The sequence below is a fragment of the Thamnophis elegans genome, chromosome Z, assembly GCF_009769535.1.
Source record: "Thamnophis elegans isolate rThaEle1 chromosome Z, rThaEle1.pri, whole genome shotgun sequence".
NCBI lineage: Eukaryota > Metazoa > Chordata > Lepidosauria > Squamata > Colubridae > Thamnophis > Thamnophis elegans.
In genome coordinates this window covers 122,999,250-123,018,780 of record NC_045558.1, presented here as the reverse complement: position 1 = coordinate 123,018,780, position 19,531 = coordinate 122,999,250, and the positions used below count along the sequence as shown (strand labels likewise).

The following is a 19,531-nucleotide window of genomic DNA, read 5'->3' as shown; positions in this document are numbered from 1 at the left end:
ATTAACACAACTGTGATCTTCAGAGGTAATTAGAAAACTTCAATGCATATAATAACCATTTGATGTTCAGCAATTTATCATTCAATTGTGCTTGCAACTGTGTTCCGATAGTATGCTAAGTGAAACAAATCATAACAAAATAATACATTATTTTAAAATCTGGGTAATGTAAAGATAGCTAGATTAGACATTTACTCCATCACAGACTCTTTGCTAATATCTCATCTCAGTTTTTTGTAGGTCTGTAGTTTCTTTCCTTTGCAATCCACAAGCTTCATGAATGTCTCTGCCTCCTGAAATATTCAGACATTTGATTTGTCTACTAAAATATTCAGTCATCTATTAGATACATTTTCCCATTCTCCAGGTTTCAGATATAAAAGAAATGGGGTTAGAAACCATTGTTAATTAGGGAGCTGTTTTTACCTCTGATTTGTTTTGGATAGACATCATCCCAGTTATATGGATCATAGATGAATTTATCTGTCCAAGATCACATTTGTAGATAAGGTATTCATCAACTGGCCAGTGCTAGGAAAAAAAAACATTGCAATTAAAGAAATATTCCAGCTGTCCCCACCATCTTTTTAAGGAATTGTTTGATTGCTTAAAATGACAATTTATTTTGATCATATTAATATTCCCATACTTAGCAGGCCTGATATACTTCCTTGTAAATAATAATACCATAAAAGAAGAAATGGTGAAAGACATTTTCAGATCCTAGCTTTGTCCCAAGCCAGTAGTTTCTTACTATTTCTTCAAAAGATAAATCAGAGAGTAGAGTACTTTCTGGTATTACTTCTTTCTTTAAGATGGGAATAATTATTTGGGGAGCTAGTTGTTTTAATGAACAAGCAATTCCATGATGAATCACACCATTTATTTAAAATCTTTAAGAAACTGGCCATGATCTAAATGATCTACACCAGGAGTATCAAACTCAAGGCCAAGGGGCTGGATCTGGCCCACTGGGTGCTTAAATTTAGCCTGTGGGGCTGCCCTGGAAACAGCGAAAGACTGGCTTGCAGTGCCTCTTCCAAGTGAAAAAGGAGCTGAGGAGGGCTATGTTCGGCCCTCCCAAGCTCTGTTTTCACTGGCAGAGGGTTGCAGGAGGCTGTCGCAGGCGAAAACAGAGCTCATGCGTCCGTTTTCTCTCTCAGAGCCCTCGGGCTACCAAAGGAGTAACGTTGAACTGGCCATGCCCATCCTGGACACACGCACACACACACACAAGCATATTGCTGATGCAGCCCTCAATGAAATTTGAGTTTGACACCCCTGATCTACACAAATAAAAAGGTAACTTATGGATGATAAAATTCCAGAAAGATTCCAACACTTAAATCTATTCATGTGTTCCTACCATAGGACTCCCAGTTTTTTCAAGGAATCTGCTTGGATGGAAGAAGCTGAGGTGGTTTACTTAAATTTTCTGAAATAGGTCTCTATATTACTCATAGGGGAGGAATCCTGCTAATTCAGCCCTTCCTGTTATTTATCTCAGAGACACTGGAATGGTATCCTCTATGTCTATGTCCTTTAGAATAGTGTACTACTTTTGAGAGTGTTGTAAACATTCAGCTTTATCCATCCAAATGGATTTCTTGAATGAATGAGTCTTTGCTAGAAACAGAAGAACAAATTACTTCAAAATTAGATACACATAAATTCTTGAGTAGCTGATTGTTAAGCACAATTCAAAATGAAGTTGCTCATTCTTAGCCCTCCTTCCTTCCTTCCTTCCTTCCTTCCTTCCTTCCTTCCTTCCTTCCTTCCTTCCTTCCTTCCTTCCTTCCCTCTTTCCCTCCCTCTCTAACAATTTTGCTCATTTGTTCAACCTCTATTATCCAAATATCTCCTCTAACCCCAAAATATTTTTTCTGCCTTACTGTCACTAACCCAGAGTCTAACTCCCAGATTCCTATGAAGACTCTTAATCCCCATGAAGTGGATATACTTTCTTCCTTTAAAGTTCTGCTTGAAACCCACCTCTTCCATTAAACCTTTAATCTACTACCTTAGTTCCCAAAGTTACCTAAAAGAATGGGTAAGCATCAGCTTACAAGAGTTATCAGTTCCTTCCTGAGAATTTTTAGATCCTCTAGGTATCTAATCCACTCCTGACTGTTCTCCATATCAGCATAATTTGGAGGGACAAATTCTCTCTTTGGGTTATTGTTAAAAGAAATGGGGTTGGCAATCAATAAATCCCAATCTACCCTCTGCTAATTCCTAATTTAATGGAAGCATGATTATTTCACTGAAATAAGTATAGGCAGCCCTCGACTTATGACCACAATTGAGCCCAAAATGTATGTTGTTAAGTGAGCCCTTTGTTGTGAGTTTTCCCTCATTTTATGATCTTTCTTGTCACAGTTGTTAAGTGAATCACTGCAGTTGATAAGTTAGTAACCCGGATGTTAAATGTATCTGGCTTCCCCATTGACTTTCTTTGTGAGAAAGTCACAAAAGGGGATTATATGACCATGGGATACTGGAACCGTCATAAATATGAACCAGTTGCCAAGCATCTGGATTTTGATCACATGATCATGGGGATACTGCAAAGGTTGTAACTCTGAAAAATGGTCATAAGTCACTTTTTTCAGTGCCGTTGTAACTTTGAACATTGTTACTAAACAAACTGTTATAAGCTGAGGACAATCTATACATGATTTTCTTTGGTTTATCTCTGCTTCCTTTTCTTTCATCTCCCATCCATCCAGTGCATGAGGCTGCACATGTAAAGCAGCATATTTTAATTACTTAATAATATTGCATCATATTTAGAGATATAAGCTACCTTAATTAACGTGGGATAATTCCTTACAGTCATGTTCTTTTCAGGCTGGCAATTCACATCAGGATCCTAAAAAAACAACAACACTCAACTATTCCATGTTATTGTCATGCAAAACATGTAACATCAAATGGATGGCTGAAATGGGCATCATTACTGCTGTGACATCGCAACCTTATTTTTTTTGTCAGTGTAACTAAACCAGCAAGGTGCTCCAGAGTCTGCTGGCATCAAAATCTTTAACTTATTGTTGATTTCCTAGACAGCAGGCTTTCAGAGGATTACAGAAATATTTTTAAAAGGTTTCTAAACTACACAGTGAAACCAAGATTTTTTTTCTTTGTTATTAGTGTTACTCAACCTTGCAAATTGAAGATGGGTAAACTTCAACTCCCAAAATTCCCCAGCCAGAAACAGTGTTCTACATTAATCCACCCCAGGATTGTTTTAAATGCGGGAAACAAGATAGCCCCAGATTATCTGTCATGATTATCAAGGAAACATTAATTGAGACATAAATTAAATACATATTTAGATGGGAACATAGTATGAGAGTGGGGATTATTTCAGTGATTTGAAAAGGAGGCTCAAAATATTGGCTTACTCGTGTATGGTATAAGCAGACAAAGTAAATTGTAACGTTTTTGATATTAAAAAGTATGCCTCGATCGATTATGTCAAATATGCTGTGTTACCCACCCTACGTTTGTAAACTTGGACATTATTTTTTCCTCCTGTAATTCCTAACACACTTGTATTTTAGAAAATGACATTAACACTCTTTGCCTTAGACAAAATCATTTAAAGATAAGGGAAGATTCATAGTATTCTTTAAAAAATTTAAATGTGTCTGGTAATTGTAAAGTATGTGTTTGTGTGTGAAAACCTGTAAGATGAGGGTATGACATCGCAATCCAAGCCTCACCTCTTTTATAGGTGCACCATAGGTTTGGATCACACTGCTGCACCTGCCAAATTGCAAGTTTTGATCTTACTTCCAATAGAGCCTTTTGATGGAAGCAAGTGGATTGTTTAAAACAGCTTGGAGAGCTTAGATTAGAGCACAGAACAACAGTTCACGTAAGTTTCCATATTAAATAAACTGACGTACCACAGTTAGGATTTTACCAATCTTCCATATCAGTCCAGAAGGAACTTTAGTTGGCACGTTGACATACACCAATACTTTAGGTGGTGGGAACTTCCCCAGGGCCCAATTAGTTACCTGGAAGTGAAGGAAGATGAAGGGCAAAATAGCAATAATGATGCATTGGAAAATCCGCAAGACACATAATTTGCCTGCAAGCAAAAACTGATGGGACCACCAAATAGACAAAGTACCGGTAATAGCAATGAAGAAGCAATGAAGAAGCTCTGGAACTTTAGAATTCAAACAGCCATACATCTGCACACCACACTTAACAACTGTCATTAAGAAAAACAAGTCTGGATAGTGGACATTACAATATCTGGAAACAGCAAAAGAAAAGAGAAAGAACCAGAGAAAATCATCACATACAAAGACCTGCAAATAGAAGCAGAACAACTGTGGCCAAAGAAAGCCAAGATAGTACCAATACTAATAGTAACATCTGGAGCATCCCTTGAACACCATCATCATTGACCATCGGTCAATTGCAAAAGGCTGCTTTGCTTGGAACAGCTTACATCCTGTGACAAGACCTTTAACACCATCTGCCTATCCCAAGTATTTGGGAAAAATTTGCAAGATGGAGAAAAATACCAAACCCAGTCTAAACATCTGGCTGACTGTGCAACCAATCATTTATAAAGTTAGTAATGTTTAATGTTGTAGGCCACCCAGAATCACCTGTGTGTGACTTGGGCAGCCATATAAATTCTTTTAATAAATGAAAATACATAAAAATAAGCCTTTGGCCCACTTTCTCACAAGTCCACTGGATTCTAAGCACCATGACAGGCATTACAGCATTTTTATTTTGGGTGAAATCTTGCAAGCATCAACTCACTTGGTAGGAGTGTGTCACGGTCTTGTTTTCTTGCCGTTCAGAACTAAAGTCAATGTATTGGTTAGATGTTTCTAACCTGCAAGAGACAACAGCAGGAATGGATGAGCAAGGAAGGAAGTGATTTTATTATTACTAGAACCCCCTTGAATTTACTGACTCCAAGAGAACTTATCTGTTCACAATACTGGCTGCAAAGAGAAAAATAATTTTGCAGTACTTGCAGACAGAGGGCTCCTAATACTGTTAAAAAACATAATGCAGCCATTCAGTCTTTTTAACTGGTTCTCTTTGTAGAAAGAAAGAAGGCAAGCGGTGGGGTGGAGGGGTGGGGGCTGCAGCTCAAAGCTGACAAGATGTAAACTCTGTCCAGAGGTGGGTTGCAAGCGGTACACCCCGGTACAGGCGTACCGGAGCCTACCGGAGCACTGGGTACTGTTCCGGTACGGTGCTCCGGAGGGTCCACCCGCCTGCCTTGCTCCTTACCTGTCCTTTAACCCTTAGTGCTTCCACGCACGTGCATGGTGTGTATGGCGCCTGCCCGACGCTCCACTGAGCAGCTAGAGCGTTGCGGAGGCTTGCGGAGGCGTCGCAGGCAGGTACGCAGGCATGCAAATTCAGTTTTTGTCTGTGCGAGCACCACACGCATCTATGTGGCTGACACTGGGCCTGTTCCAACCATACCGGCCGGAACAGGATCCGGAACCCACCACTGACTCTGCCTAATATTCTATGACCCCAACAGCAAATTACACAATAAAAACCTCATTTAGAAGCCCAATCTTGGAACCAAGCAAAATAACTCTAGGGCAGTGTTGGCAAGCCTTTTCGGCACTGAGTGCCAAAACAGGAGCGTGCACGCATGCGCAGGGAAGCACCAGAAACTGGAAGAGCAGCTCCCTAGTGTGCACGTGTGGGAATTCCGGAAACCAGAAGAGCAGTTCCCTGGCATGCCTGTGTGCTCCAAGAAGCTGAGCTTCTGGGTTCCGGCATGCACATGTGTGCTGGTCACCTGGTCTTCCAGTTTCTAGTGTGCATATGTGCACAAAGACCAGCTGCCTGGCATGCATGTGCATGCTGGAACCCGGAAGAACAACAGGCGATGGCTGGCGTGCCCAGAGAGATGGCTCTGTGTGCCACTTCCGGCACGCGTGCCATAGGTTCACCATCACGGCCTGCATTTGTGATGATGCCATCATAAGAAACTGTTGGAAGCCCAGGAAATGTCATATCTTCTGAAAAATGAGGCGGAAGATTTTGTAGGAACTTCAAACACCGGTATTTGTAAAGTTACTAGATCAGAGTGCGACCGATTCACAGTCACTAGGTTGTTCTGGATCTTATATTCGTTCTGCTTAATTATGGAATATACTACAGTGGCCGACAGGTCTGCTTTCATTTCCAGGAGGAAAATGTTTAAAAAGGCAACCAAGAGTCTTACCTCTTGATAATGATGTTGATGGGGTACTTCACAGGGATGCTGTGAACAGCTCTGTTGTTTTGAAGAGTTTCATTATCCTCGTTTTCACTATAAGAGAGTAACGCACAATATAATCTTAGAACTACTCGTTCCAGACTTCCGCATCCATAAGCAACAAAACAAATGACAACCTCCCACTATGCCTGAAAAGTTTTCGATCAGTTGTGTGCTTCCTGCTCTAACATATCAGGTGTTTTGACCTAGGCTTCCTTAAAAAGCATGAAGCAGGGAGGAGCCAATGTTGCGACGATACGGACGTGCGGTCTCGATGCTTCGAGATCGCAGCCAATACTTTTGCTGCTGGATAGTCCAATCGGACCTAAACCGTCCTGCAGAGACAGTGAACAGGAAGAATACGTCTTGCTGATCTCAGGGACATCGCAAAGTCCCTGATGGATCCAAGAAAAGTTCTTCAAGCCGGCGATAAAAAATCCAGCTATTAGGCTGATGAAGTCAGGGCGGCTCCAAAATGGAAGCATATGGAAAGAGGAAAGTGTTTCCAGCTGGTGAGGAATTTTTGCCATTTTAAAAGAGACTGCTTATAAAAAACTTAAAGTTAATTTAAATTTGAGAACAGAAGAAATAAGCGTCAGAATTAAGCTTTGAATGGCTTTGGACAGTGGGCTATCTTACTTTTTAAATGCTATGTTCATGGATGGAATTTATGCAAGCCTTTTAAAATGAATGGATTGTTTTCTTCTTCTTTTTTTTCCTTTTATTATTATTCTTTGTAACCTATGGACTAAATACCCTTAATCAGAGAAAAGTGAAAATAAGACTTTATTGTGAATTTATGCTTAATCTTGTAAAAACCTTCTAAGCCAGAGCAGCAGTGTTTGTCAGCTGGAGATAATGGCACAACTTCAACAGCAGAAAGAAATTTTAAGCCTGCAAAAGATATTGTTAGAAATTCAGAAATTATCAAATACATTTGAGAAAATGAAAAAGAAGTTGGAAAACCTAGAGTATTTAACAGTAAAATATGATGAAGAAGTTGGAGATGTTTATCAAGTGGAAAAAGTGGAGGTTAGAGTCCTAAAAACCGAAGAGGAAAATGACCATAAAGAAATTAAATCTACTGATATCTATGGTGATTGGTTTGTGTCTGGAAATGGAAAGAATGGAACACTGAAAGAGGAATTAAATGGAGGGGAACTCTACCCCAGATAAGATACCAAAGAAGAAAAAACAAAAGAATTTATGGATTTAAAGAGAGAAATTTTATTAGCAACAGCATTGATAACATCACTGACAATTAAAGATAAGCTGATTAAGGAAACAGAAGAAGGGCATCGAAATTACATGAGAGACTTAATACAGTAAGCAATAAGTTGCTAAGAGGAGTCCACACAAATTTGATTAAGGAGATGATTAGAGGACTGATAGCTCAAATGGCAGAAGACATGAGACTGTTTTGCTATTGGAAAGATACAGGTTGATAGATGGAAGTGCATAATTTAAAACTAGTGAAATTTAGTGACAATAGATATAGTCAAATAAATAATTGATAATGATAATAATGCATACATATGTATTGTTATGATAAGTAATAATTGGATATGAATATTTGAATGGTACCCATGAAAGGAAGATTAGAAATCTTTTTGGTTATGTATAAAGTCTAATAAAAAAGAACTAAGTTAAATTTAGTTAAATTTTGATTATTAGGGGAAAAATATTTTGATACAGGATACAGTTAAATAAAGGAGGAATAATGGTACAAAGGAAAATATATATGTATGGCTACAACATAAGGAAACTGTATGTAAATTGTAAACAGTGATTTGGTAAGGAGGATTAGAAATTTTTGTTACCAGATATTATGGATGTTTACCTAGAATAGGCCATAAGGATTCAGTGTTATTGGAGAATTTTAGAAATAGCAAATGAAATGCCAGTATGTGATTATGTTTTAAATCTTGATATATTTTATGATGAAGGACGTTTAAACAATTGTAGTCAAATGAAAATGGAGGTATGATGATGGTAATATGTATAAATATCTGAGTTAAAATACTTGAGTTAATATGAATTATGATTGATGACTGTGGAAGAGATACACGAAGGTTTTTTGTAACCAACTGATACACTTTCTACAGTATGTAGAAAAGAAGGATTCTTTGTTGTGTTTGTTTTGAAAATTAAAAATTATTATTTATTTTTTTTAAAAGCATGAAGCAGAATTTTGGTTTACATGACTGTGAATTCCTTTCATTCACAATCAACAAGGCCTGGCAAACAGTCCTTCGGAGGAATATTTATCAATATGAACCTTATCTCACTCGGAGATCTGCCAGATAACTAGTTTCCAAATGCAGGGCAAGGCAACACTTGGCACAGAGTCTCTTATAGTCACAAATGGAATTTTCCACTTTTGAAACGAACGAAGGAACAAATTGTTTCCTGCAAAAGCCCACTCCCTTTTCGCTCCTTTTTTGTTTCCTATGGGAGGGAACATTCACCTCCAAGGTGTAACTTTACTCCTAAGCCGATCCTGCCTTCTTAGTTGTTCTTGTCTTCTGGCAGCTCTGCGCATGCACACATTGGGAACAGGCTCCAGCTGTTCCTCTGCCTCATTGCTTTCTAGCTCCCTCTCTGTCTCTGACGCAGAGCCCTTGTCTGAGATTTCCTCAGCTCCCAGGGCTGGCCCATGTTCCTCCTCAACCTCCTGACTGTCCGACTCTGCTTCCAGCTCCGCTGGCCACCGGCGGGCCACAACACCAGGGAAACATGAACACTAACTTCCCAATTGTTACAAAAGGTACAAGGGGCACAAAAAGCCATGGAAAGATACACCCTCAGTGTTACAAGACAAGCTAGAAAGACCTGCACATGGATTAGAGAACAAATGAAAGTATACAGTGCCGCCAAGAGAGTAAAAGAATTGAAATGGAATTGGCCCGTCACATAGCAAAAAGAACTGATGGCAGTGGACCAAGGCAGTCATAGAATGGATCCCACTTGATAAAAAACGTCCATGAAAGAAACCTAAAACAAGATGACATTGGCAAGTACTATGGGTCCAATTGGGAAAAAACCCCAAAAAATTCAGGACCGTATGGGTTGGAAGCAGTGGTGGGATTCAAATAATTTAACAACCGGTTCTCTGCCATAATGACCAGCTGGGTAGATGGGACTTGGTAGTCATGTGACTGGGTGGGCGTGGCCAACTCAATGTCACTCAGGTCGATGGGCGTTTCGCCTTAGCTGTCACAGTGCAATAAGGGTTAACCAGAGAGGCAGTTTCTATAAGCAGGGCAATAAAGATGAGGCTAGAAACAACACCAGAATGTTTCCTTCCTGCCTTCCTTACAGGATTAGCCCTGAAAAAGTGAAGTAAAACAAAATGAGATTTCTTCCAACAACCGGTTCTCTTAACTGCTTAGAAAGTTAACAACCAGTTCTAGTTATGACCATTTGAAATTATAACAGATCCCCTTCCTCCCCAAAACGGTACGTACAGATCCAGAGTTCTGGGGGCTGCACAAGAAGTTACAGCATTCTGCAATCATACGGCCATGATTTATGACATTTTGGCTGGTTTCCAGCCTTTTCGGTGGGTTTCCATGGAAAAAACATTCATATACTAGATTCACAAAATGACTGAGTTGTTCCCTTAATGACCAACATGTTCCATTAACAACAGCCACAAAAAAAAAGTTGTAAAATTGGATCCTGTCGTGTGAGCACCTTGTATAACCATCATGACATATGACAGAAATTCAGGACTCCATTATCGTCATACGTTGTACTATAATATAGTAATGTACTGTGTACCTGTACTACATTATAATAAATAAATACTAAATAATTACTAAATTATAATAACTAGAGCTGTATACTGATGGCTTCTATCCTGGTTTTCTCTGCAGCTGCAATCTAATCTTTTTTTTTCAATCCACTTTCTTCTTTTCCTTTAAGACAGGGGTGTCCAAACTTGGGAACTTTAAGACTTGTGGACTTCAACTCCCAGAATTCCCCAGCCAGGCCTAAAGTCCACAAGTCTTAAAGTTCCCAAGTTTGGGCACCCCTGCTTTAAGACCTTTATGTTTTCTGATTCCCCACCTCAATTTTACTGTGCACCCCCCTGCCATTTCTTCATGATTTTCCTTTCCAAAACTTTTTGTTAATTTTCCCTCTTTCCTCCCCCGTCTCATCCTAATTGGAGGGTTTAAAATTAAGACAGCTTATTTTACTTTCTAGATAGCACCTAATATAGTAAGGCTGCAAGAGATGAAAGATAATGGCTCAGTAAAGTAAGTTATTGAAGTTTACCTAGTGACATACGCCACCATCTCCAGGTTTTCTTTCCAGTCCATGTTTTCGAGCACACCAAATTGAAGCTGTATCAAAGCCTGAGAGAGAGCAGGTCAACACTGAGACAGTTCACGACATCTGCCAAGCATTTTACAGTCTTTTTCATTCTATGTTTCTGGCCTCTGACATATCAGATCAAGTTCTCTCACCCCGTTAAGCTCACTAAACAATAGAAGATGCATATCCTTACATTTAGACTTACAAGTATATATTGTGTTTCCACGAAAATAAGACAGGGTCTTATTTTCTTTTGACCCCCCTCAAAATAAAGACGTGGCCTTGTTTTCGGGGAGGTCTTATTATTTTTGAGGTGCAGGAGGCCCCTTAACCTCAGCCCACGGCCCACAGATCAGCTGATCCAGAGAGGGCTGGAAGTTCTGTCTCTGTTTCTAGCACATTCTTGCTGGGCCTACCACTCTTTTCGCGGCTGCCACTAAGGCAAGGAGCGCAGTAGCTAGGGTTTGCGGAAGTGTTCTCTGCTAGGCCATTCTGAGTGGATGGCAGGTGCATGTGGGGCACGGGGAGCATGTTCCCTCCTCCCCCCAGGAAATGGCAGGGAGCGGCTGTACATGCATTTAAATATTTCAGGGGAGGGTTTATTTCCAGGGGAGGGCTTATTTTAACACATACACTCAAAAGCCTGATTGGGCTTATTATTCGGGAAGGTCTTGTTTTTGGGAAAAGAGTGTGTGTGTGTGTGTGTGTACGTTTCAACGAGGTCTCACTCGCCATCTTCAGGCTGGTGTTTTCGGCTTCGTGTTTGTGTGAGTAAAGTGTAGTCAGAGCTGCTATCTTTCTATAAATCTTGGTGGGGTGTGTGTGGAGTGCTGGCTTTGTTTCAGTAAGTGGATTGATTGGCTGTGTGATTGTATCATGATTGATAGATTGGTGCCGATTGGTGATGGCTGTGTGTCCGTTGTTGTTTTGTGTTGTAACGGCCTGGGTGGTAGGTGGGGCTCGTTTGTTCACTAGGGCTGGTTTCCAGATGTCTGGTAGGTGGGAGGTATTGTCACATTTATTCATGTTGTATGGGTGTTTCTCTATTTTGATAGCTTCCATAATTATTCTCTTGTTGAAGTGTTCAGTTTTGGAGATTAATTTGGTTCCTTCAAAATTAATTAAAATTAATTTTAATTTCATGTCCTGTAGCTTTAAGGTGCTGGAAAAGGGAGGAAGTTTTTTCTTTTTTTTATTTTATCTGTGGTGCGTTTGATGTAAGGGAGGAGGGTGATGCCGTTGTCCTGTTCTGTGTCTCGGTTCTTGGGGGGAGTCTCCCTTTGGATTAGGTTGGTAATTGTTTTTCTTTGGAATCCGTTGGAGATTAATACATTTGTGAGAGTGTGTAATTCAGTTTTCAGGTGGTCTTTGTCGGCTAGGCATTTGGTTCTGGAGATGAGGGTCTTGGCTACAGAGTTGATCTGTGCAGGGTGGTGATGGGATTGTGCATTTAAGTAGCTGTTGGTGTGTTTTTTCCCCCCCCGGTAGTTGGTGTGTCCTAGGGAGCCATTGGTTTTTTTGTAGATTAGGACGTCCAGAAAGAGAAGTTGGTTGTTTGCTTCTATTTCCATAGTGAATTGTATTTTGGGGTGTAGGCTATTGAGATCTGGACAACTTCCTCACACATCTCAGCACCAATCAGCACCAATCTACCAATCATGATACAACCACACAACCAATCATTCCACTTACTGAAACAAAGTCTGCACTCCACACACCCCCACCAAGATTTATAGAAAGACAGCAGCTCCAATCACGCTTTAAGCCCAAAACACCAGTCTGAAGATGGTGAGTGAGACCTCGCCGAAATGACGGAAACAATTTCCATGGTCATATGGCCATCACGGCTATACACCAAAGGCTCATGGAAGGCTATTACCTTCCCACCAAAGTGGTATCTATTTATCTATTTGCACTTGCATGCTTTCACACTGCTAGGTAAGCAGGACCTGGGGCAATTGGGAGCTCACTCTGATGTGCAGAGTTAGGGTCTCGAACCTGAGCTGTCAACTCTCTAGCACTCTCTAACAAGTTCAGCATCTTTAACTGCTGAGACATTGCACAGTGTGTGTGTGTGTGTGTGTGTGTGTGTGTGTGTGTTTAAAAAACCCACATTTTCTGTTCTTTCTACCTCATCCTCTATATTCACAATCAAGATGCCTAAATTAGAGACATTGGTGGGACTCACCCAACAGTTGCCAAATCTAGATGTGACGTTGTTGTTGTCAAGCGAACACAACTGCCGTGGTTTGTAAATTCCTGTTTTTAATTTAGCACAATATATGAGCCAGACATTGTGGATGGTTCAAGAAAACTGTGGCCAATAAGCAAATGGCGGCTTTTTATAAAGTGTGAAGTAGCACCCAATTTATTTCAGGGATATCAGTTTTGCTATAGGCCTCATCTTTAAGTAGCTTCTGCTTCCAAAAAGTGGGAAAAAGTTATAATCTCTAGTTTAGAGGAGGCTATTAGACAAAAAAAAAAGCAAGATGCTTTTCAACTGCTCCATATTGCTATGATGAAATGCAACTGAACTGACTTGCAGATTGTAACTCATCCTTAGGAGCACTTTAGGATCCTTGGTTCCTATGTTGACTGACCCAATATAATGTTATGTGGGAATGACCTTGCCTTGTTCCTTCAACTACAGTGACTTTGGAGTGTAGCCTGTTGCCTGGTCATAGCACAGGATTGGCAAAGGTTTGCAAGCAACTATCCATAAATTCCACAAACTCAGCACGTGTGCTTAGGTTTTGGACTAGATGCAGAGGTGGAGCGGTTCGGCCAAACCAGTAACGGAATTCGCAAGTGGCCTCGCCCACCCGCCCACCCCAGCTCTACGGCATCCCATTTAGGCCCCTTTTTTAGGAAAAGCACATGTGCTGAAGGCAGAGCACATGCATGGATGCGGCGCGTGCAAACAAGCGAGGGTGCCGCACACTCACATTTGCAAACTGGTAGGGAAGGTAAGTGAATACCACCCCTGAGTAGATGACCTACAAGGTTCCTTCCAACTGTGTTAATATGTTAATCTAGTGTGGCCCGCAAACCCAGGAAATGAGGTTAGTTGATTAAACCATAGTTTAAGTTTTGGTAAGCATTTCTTACAATACAGCCATCGTCCTGCATAGAAAATGGTGAACATCCACCACTATCAGCCCCCTAACCAGCTTACTAGGGTGATCGTATATACCTTTGTGCTATTCCTGTAGATGGGGTGACTGACGTTGCAAGCAAGGCCTTGAAAGTCCTGACGACGAAGCATTGAATTACACTGCAGGATGACGAGAGCATTGTACTGGGAAAGGAGAGAAAGGGTGGTGAGATTCGGTTTTTATGGCTGCGACTTCCTCCTTTCCAACTCAAGACCGGTTATCGCCCTGTGGTGGGATGTGGTCCAGGGTCACAGGAAGGAGGGGCACTTTCCCAGAGGGCAAATAGATACGGTAGCAGAGCTGTTCTGACCCTAGGCTTCCAGATAAAGCATAAATCATAATCTTAGTCCCCCAAACCCTCTTTTATTTATATGGCTGCAAATTATGGTCATTAACAGCAAGGCTTCACAAACAGTCTGTGAAGGTTCCGGCAGATGTCTGCTCGAGTTGCCACAGTCTTTCAAGGGAATGTTGATAAACACCCACCTTATCTCCCTGGAAATGCTGCCGGAGACCTAATTGCCAAATGCAGAGCAAGGCCAAACTTAGCACAGTCAAACAGAACTTTTCAAAGCTTGAACCAATCAGATGAACTAATTGCTTCCTGCAAAAACTCACGTCCCATTCACTCCTCTTTTATGTCTTTTATGGGAGGGGCCAATCATCTCCAAGCTTTATTCCCAAGTTGACTGTGTTTTCTTAATTGTTCTTGCCTTCTGGGCAAACTGGGAACAGGCTCCCGTTGTTCTTCTGCCTCACTGATGTCAGATTCCAGAGGCTCTAAATAACTACCAGATGCCTTGATCCCCTCTCTGCCTCCGACACAGAGCCTTCGTCCAGGCCTTCCACAGACTCCAGGACTAGCTCATGTTTGTCCCCAACTTCCTCACTGTCCGAATCTGCTGCCAGCTCTGCGGGCCACAACACAAACTTGGAATATCTGGTAGTCAGGAAGAGGATGAAGGTGGAGCCTCCCTAGCAGTTTACAGAGTGTACTTATGCAGATAATTGCTTTACTCTGGCAAGATTCATGTCAGGCCCCAAAAACGAAAAATGAAATGTGGAGTTACGGGTAGTCCTTGGCTTATGACCACGACTGAGCCCAAAATTCCTGTTGCTAAGCAAGACAGTGGTTAAGAGAGTTCGGTCCTCTATTAACCCATTTTTCTTGGCACAGCTGTTAAGTGAATCCTCTCAATTAAGTTAGTAACATGGTTGTTAAGTGAATCTGGCTTGCCCAATAACTTTGATTGTGAGAATATCATAAAAGATGATTACAGGACCCCGGGAGACTGCAACCCTCATAAACACGACTCAGTTGCCAAGCTGCTGGGTTTTGATCATGTGACCACAGGGATTCTGCATTGGTCGTAAGTGTGAAAAACGGTCATAAGTCATTTTTTAAAGTGCTATTGTTACTTCAAACAGTCAACTAAACAAATTCCTATAAGTCAAGGGCTATACTTCTGAATAGTTCTCTATTGTTGTTCGCCTACAACAGAATCTTGCCAGACCGAATCTGTATAACTATAGATATCCTCTGTGAATTGCTAGGAGGGTCTGCTTTTGCTCTCTTCTTGCCTACCAGACATTCCCAGCTTTGCTGTCTCTTTGGCCTCTGGGAAAGAGCCCCTCCTTCCTGCAGCTCCAGACTGCATCTATTTATTACATTTATATGCTATCCATCTCACTATCAAGTGACTTTGGGTGTCTTACAATGTCATAAAATTCTCTCTCTCAGCTCAAACCGCCTCACAGGGTGGTAGTTGTGAGGTAAACAGGAGGAGGAAGGTGTGTTGGATATGATCGCCACCTTGAGTTATTTATAAAAATAACAGAGGCAGGATACAAATAAATAATAAAGCAACAAGATGGAAGAATTAGAAGGTTTAAAACCTTAACAATGTTCAGCCTTAAAAGTTAAAAGATTAAAATTCTCAAGGAGCTGAGTTAAAAGGACCATTCATTTCATTTCATTTATTTGTCTTGTATGCTACCCACTCCTGAAGGACTCCGGGCGGCTCACAATAGACAAGGGAAGGGGGATAAATAGACTTTAAAAACGCAACATTCACAATTTCCGTGGGGCTGGGTGTTTCACAAGCCCCTCGGCCTGCTGGAGCAGCCAGGACTTGGTGGCTTTGCGAAAGGCCGGGAGGGTAGTAAGGGTCCGGATCTCCACGGGGAGGTCATTCCAGAGGGCCGGAGCTGCAACAGAGAAGGCTCTCCCCCGGGGAGTCACCAGCCGACATTGGCTGGCAGATGGAATCCGGAGGAGACCTAACCTGTGAGATCTAATCGGTCTGAGGGAGGTAATTGGCAGGAGGCGGTCTCTCAGGTACCCAGGTCCGATGCCATGTAGGGCTTTATAGGTTACGACCAGCACCTTGAAGCGAGTCCGGAGACTAATGGGTAGCCAGTGCAGCTCGTGGAGGATAGGTATGACGTGGGTGTACCTAGGTGCACCCACAATCGCTCGCGCGGCTGCATTCTGGACTAACTGAAGTCTTCGAACACTCTTTAAGGGCAGCCCCATGTAGAGCGCGACCATATGTAAATGGGATGCAGATGGAATCTTCCAAGCTACTAACCACCTCCATACAAGTAGTCCTCCATCAGGCCCCAAAGCCAATTGGCAAAGCCAGGTTTTCAGTCCCTTTCAGAAAGCCAAAAGGTGGGGTGGGGGGGAAGGGATCCCACCTTGAGGGACAGGATTTTTCATAAGGTGGGAATCATGGCAGAAAACATGGTTTCCTCCCTAACCCCTCCAGTTGGAATTCCCTGGCTGATGGAATCCACAGCATGCGCCTTTGACCAGATTGGGTGGGGTGGGTTAATCCCATTGGGGTGAGACCCATGCCACAGAGCAGGGGTCCCCAACATTTCTGGGTTGGCCCTGGGAGGGGTGGGGAGTAATCTTTACATGTGCATGCGCAAACAGGAGTATGAGTGCACGCGCAACGCAAACAGGGCCATGAGTACCTGTGGGATGCTAGCACCCACGCGATACTGCAACACTAGTGGGGGGTATGCACTTGCGCCAACGATAGTGCCCATGCAATGCCACAATGCTAGTGCAACTGGGGAATATGTGCACTCGAGGTCATGAAAGCACCCATTTGATGCACCAGCACAAATTGGGGGAGTGTGCGCTCATGGCGATGATAGTGCCCATTTGACCCCGCAACACACTAGTGTGAGTAGGGAGTGCGGGCACACACATGTATTGGCCAGCCACTCAAGTGGCCCAGTGGCTAACAGAACATGACCCAAAGCCCACAGGTTGGGGAACCCTGCCATAGAGAGGTTACAGTCGCCACATTACCTACACTTTTGGGCCATTAGAAACACTCCTTTTTCAAAAAACTCAAACTCTGTGGCTTTTCCTTTAGCCCAATTCTTCGGACAGGTAAAAAGGGAGCTGCTGAAATATATGCTATTCCAACAGACAGAATCATGGCACCAGGGGTGGGGTGGGGGTGGAAGGTGGAGGAATACACCCACTGCAAAGTCCTGCGTTTGAAAAGATGGCATACATACTTTCAGCACTGAATGTTTGCGGAAAGAAAGGCCTGGCAACAGAGGCACGTAGAGCATCGTAAAATAGGCATCTTCCCGCTGATTCACCAGTTCCAAATTCATTTCCAGTGGATATTGAGGAGATACAACTAGTTCCTTAGATCTGTTGTATAGGAGCAGAAGTGGATTAGTGCTATTCCATTCCCAGTTTCGATAAATATACAGAAAACAGAATCAAATGCAGAATAACAAGAGTTGGAAGGGACCTTGGAGGTCTTCTAGTCCAACCCTGTGCTTGTGCAAGAGACCTATACCATTCTGAACAAATGGCTGTCCGATCTCTTCTTAAAAATCTATTCCCAATATGGTTTTACTGGTATAATATAAAGCAATATTAGCACTTCACATGATCTTGACAGTATCCTTCTGTTGATGCATCCTTGAGGCAAGCTTGCTAAATAGCCACAAGAGTGGCTATTCAATGCAATTTCACCCTGGAGCCTTTAGAACTGTAAAAACTGGTGTAGAAGAGAAAGAGTTTCTGAAAGATAATTTGTTCAACTCCAGAATCTAAAATCTCAAGGATTTTTCTCCATAGCCATGTTTGTCATCTTTGGCTTCACTCAGCTTCACATTAAATTTCAATGTTTTACAAAGGATTATTTAAAAAATCTGCAGATAGTCCTCACTTAACAATCACAGAGCCTAGAATTTTGGTCGATACCTTTGTAATCATCAAGTGGATCACTAAGTGACTTGACTTTATTTTATGACTTTTACAAAGTGAGTCACTATAGTCATTAAACAAATCATTTGGATGATAAGCAGATCCATTCTCTCAAATGCATGCTTTTTGTACCAGAAACTGGGGGGGGGGGGGGGGGGGGATCGCAAATTGCATTCAGAAGCCCCTGGGATGCTGCAACCAGTTGTAAATATGAACTGCTTGACGAATGCCTGAAATGCGAACACATGACTGAAAGGAGTGGATAAGTAATTTTCTGGGATCCATCATAACTTTGAACAGCCATTAAGCAATTGATGGTGAAGTGAAGACTGCCTGTTATTTAAAACCAGGCTACATAAATGTGGATTAGTATTGATGAAACTGAAACCTTGCAGTTCCTAAGCAACTTCTGGTTTTTCTCATATTCTTTGAAGAAAAGTGACTGAGGGTATCAAGTAATTTATACTTACCCTGAAGAATGGAAGGTGATTTTCAGGTCGGCCACACAGATGTCATCTGTCCCACAGTTCTTGTCAAAAGGAATCTGTTGTATTTGATAAGAGGAAATATTTACACATATCCAGTGTAATATCTTACCCTGCTGACCTTCCTTGTTATTCTTCAAAGACCTTTCACTTCTCATCCATGAGGCTTCTTCAGCTCTGACTGAATGGTGGGGAATGGAAGGATTTATATTCCTTACAGACAGCTGGTCATTTGCGTCCTTTTAGAGAGAGTCATTGAGGCCACCTGGAGACTTGTCTGTGTCCTCAGGGTCACCTGAGTAGTGCAAATGGGTGTGGAGCTTTCTTGGAACTGCTGAAAGGACTTTATTGTAAACTGGAGATAGATGATGTCACATTTATTCCCCTCCCCCACTATTAAGTGACCCTGAGGACACAGACAAACCTCCAAGTAGCCTCAGTGACTCCATAGAAGAATGCAAATAATCTGTTGTCTACAAGGAATATAAATCCTTCCATTCCCCACCATCCAGTCACAGCTGAAGAAGATGACAAGCAAAACGTCTTCAAAGAAAAACCACAAAGTCCAGTTGCCTCTTGAAAAAGCACCTTGGTGACAACCATGACCTGGATGATTGAGAATATCCATATATATATTTACCCTATGCTAAAATATGCCAGGTTGAGGCCCATCTCCTGGTTTCCTCCCAGATGTCTTTAAGATGGTGGGAGTGGGATTTGCTCTCGTTTTACATTCTAGAGGCTTGCCCTGTCACTGTCAGCGGGAATGGTCTTGGTAGTTCCTTGATTGGGTTGCTGTGTACTGTTAGCTTGTTGGGCAGTTCCTTGATGGGGGTATTGTTTGTGTCTTGATTGTTAGTCTAATGTTAATCTTTTACTCAAACAAGCTAACAGTAGCAACAGCCCAATTAAGGCCATTCCCACCAATACTGACAGAGCAAGCAACTGATATATAAACAGAGAGCAAAGCCTATTCTCTGCTGGCACTGATGATGTTATCCACTTTGGTATTGAAATGTCTGCCAGAAAACAACCAAGCTCAGAGAGGAGTAAGGACACC

At 41.9% G+C, this 19,531-nt stretch overlaps 1 protein-coding gene across 1 annotated transcript in view; it reads right to left on the bottom strand.

Moving 5' to 3' along the window:
- ITGAL (integrin subunit alpha L) overlaps positions 1-19,531 on the bottom strand; it is an 88,546-nt gene that overhangs the window by 5,435 nt on the left and 63,580 nt on the right. The window contains exons 19-27 of the mRNA XM_032234926.1: positions 18,457-18,530; positions 17,281-17,422; positions 13,779-13,883; positions 10,547-10,626; positions 6,233-6,319; positions 4,795-4,870; positions 3,915-4,028; positions 2,807-2,872; positions 427-531 (exon numbers count right to left, since the gene is read on the bottom strand). Coding sequence (XP_032090817.1) covers positions 427-531; positions 2,807-2,872; positions 3,915-4,028; positions 4,795-4,870; positions 6,233-6,319; positions 10,547-10,626; positions 13,779-13,883; positions 17,281-17,422; positions 18,457-18,530 — 849 coding nt within the window. The remainder of the gene's footprint in view (positions 1-426; positions 532-2,806; positions 2,873-3,914; positions 4,029-4,794; positions 4,871-6,232; positions 6,320-10,546; positions 10,627-13,778; positions 13,884-17,280; positions 17,423-18,456; positions 18,531-19,531) is intronic.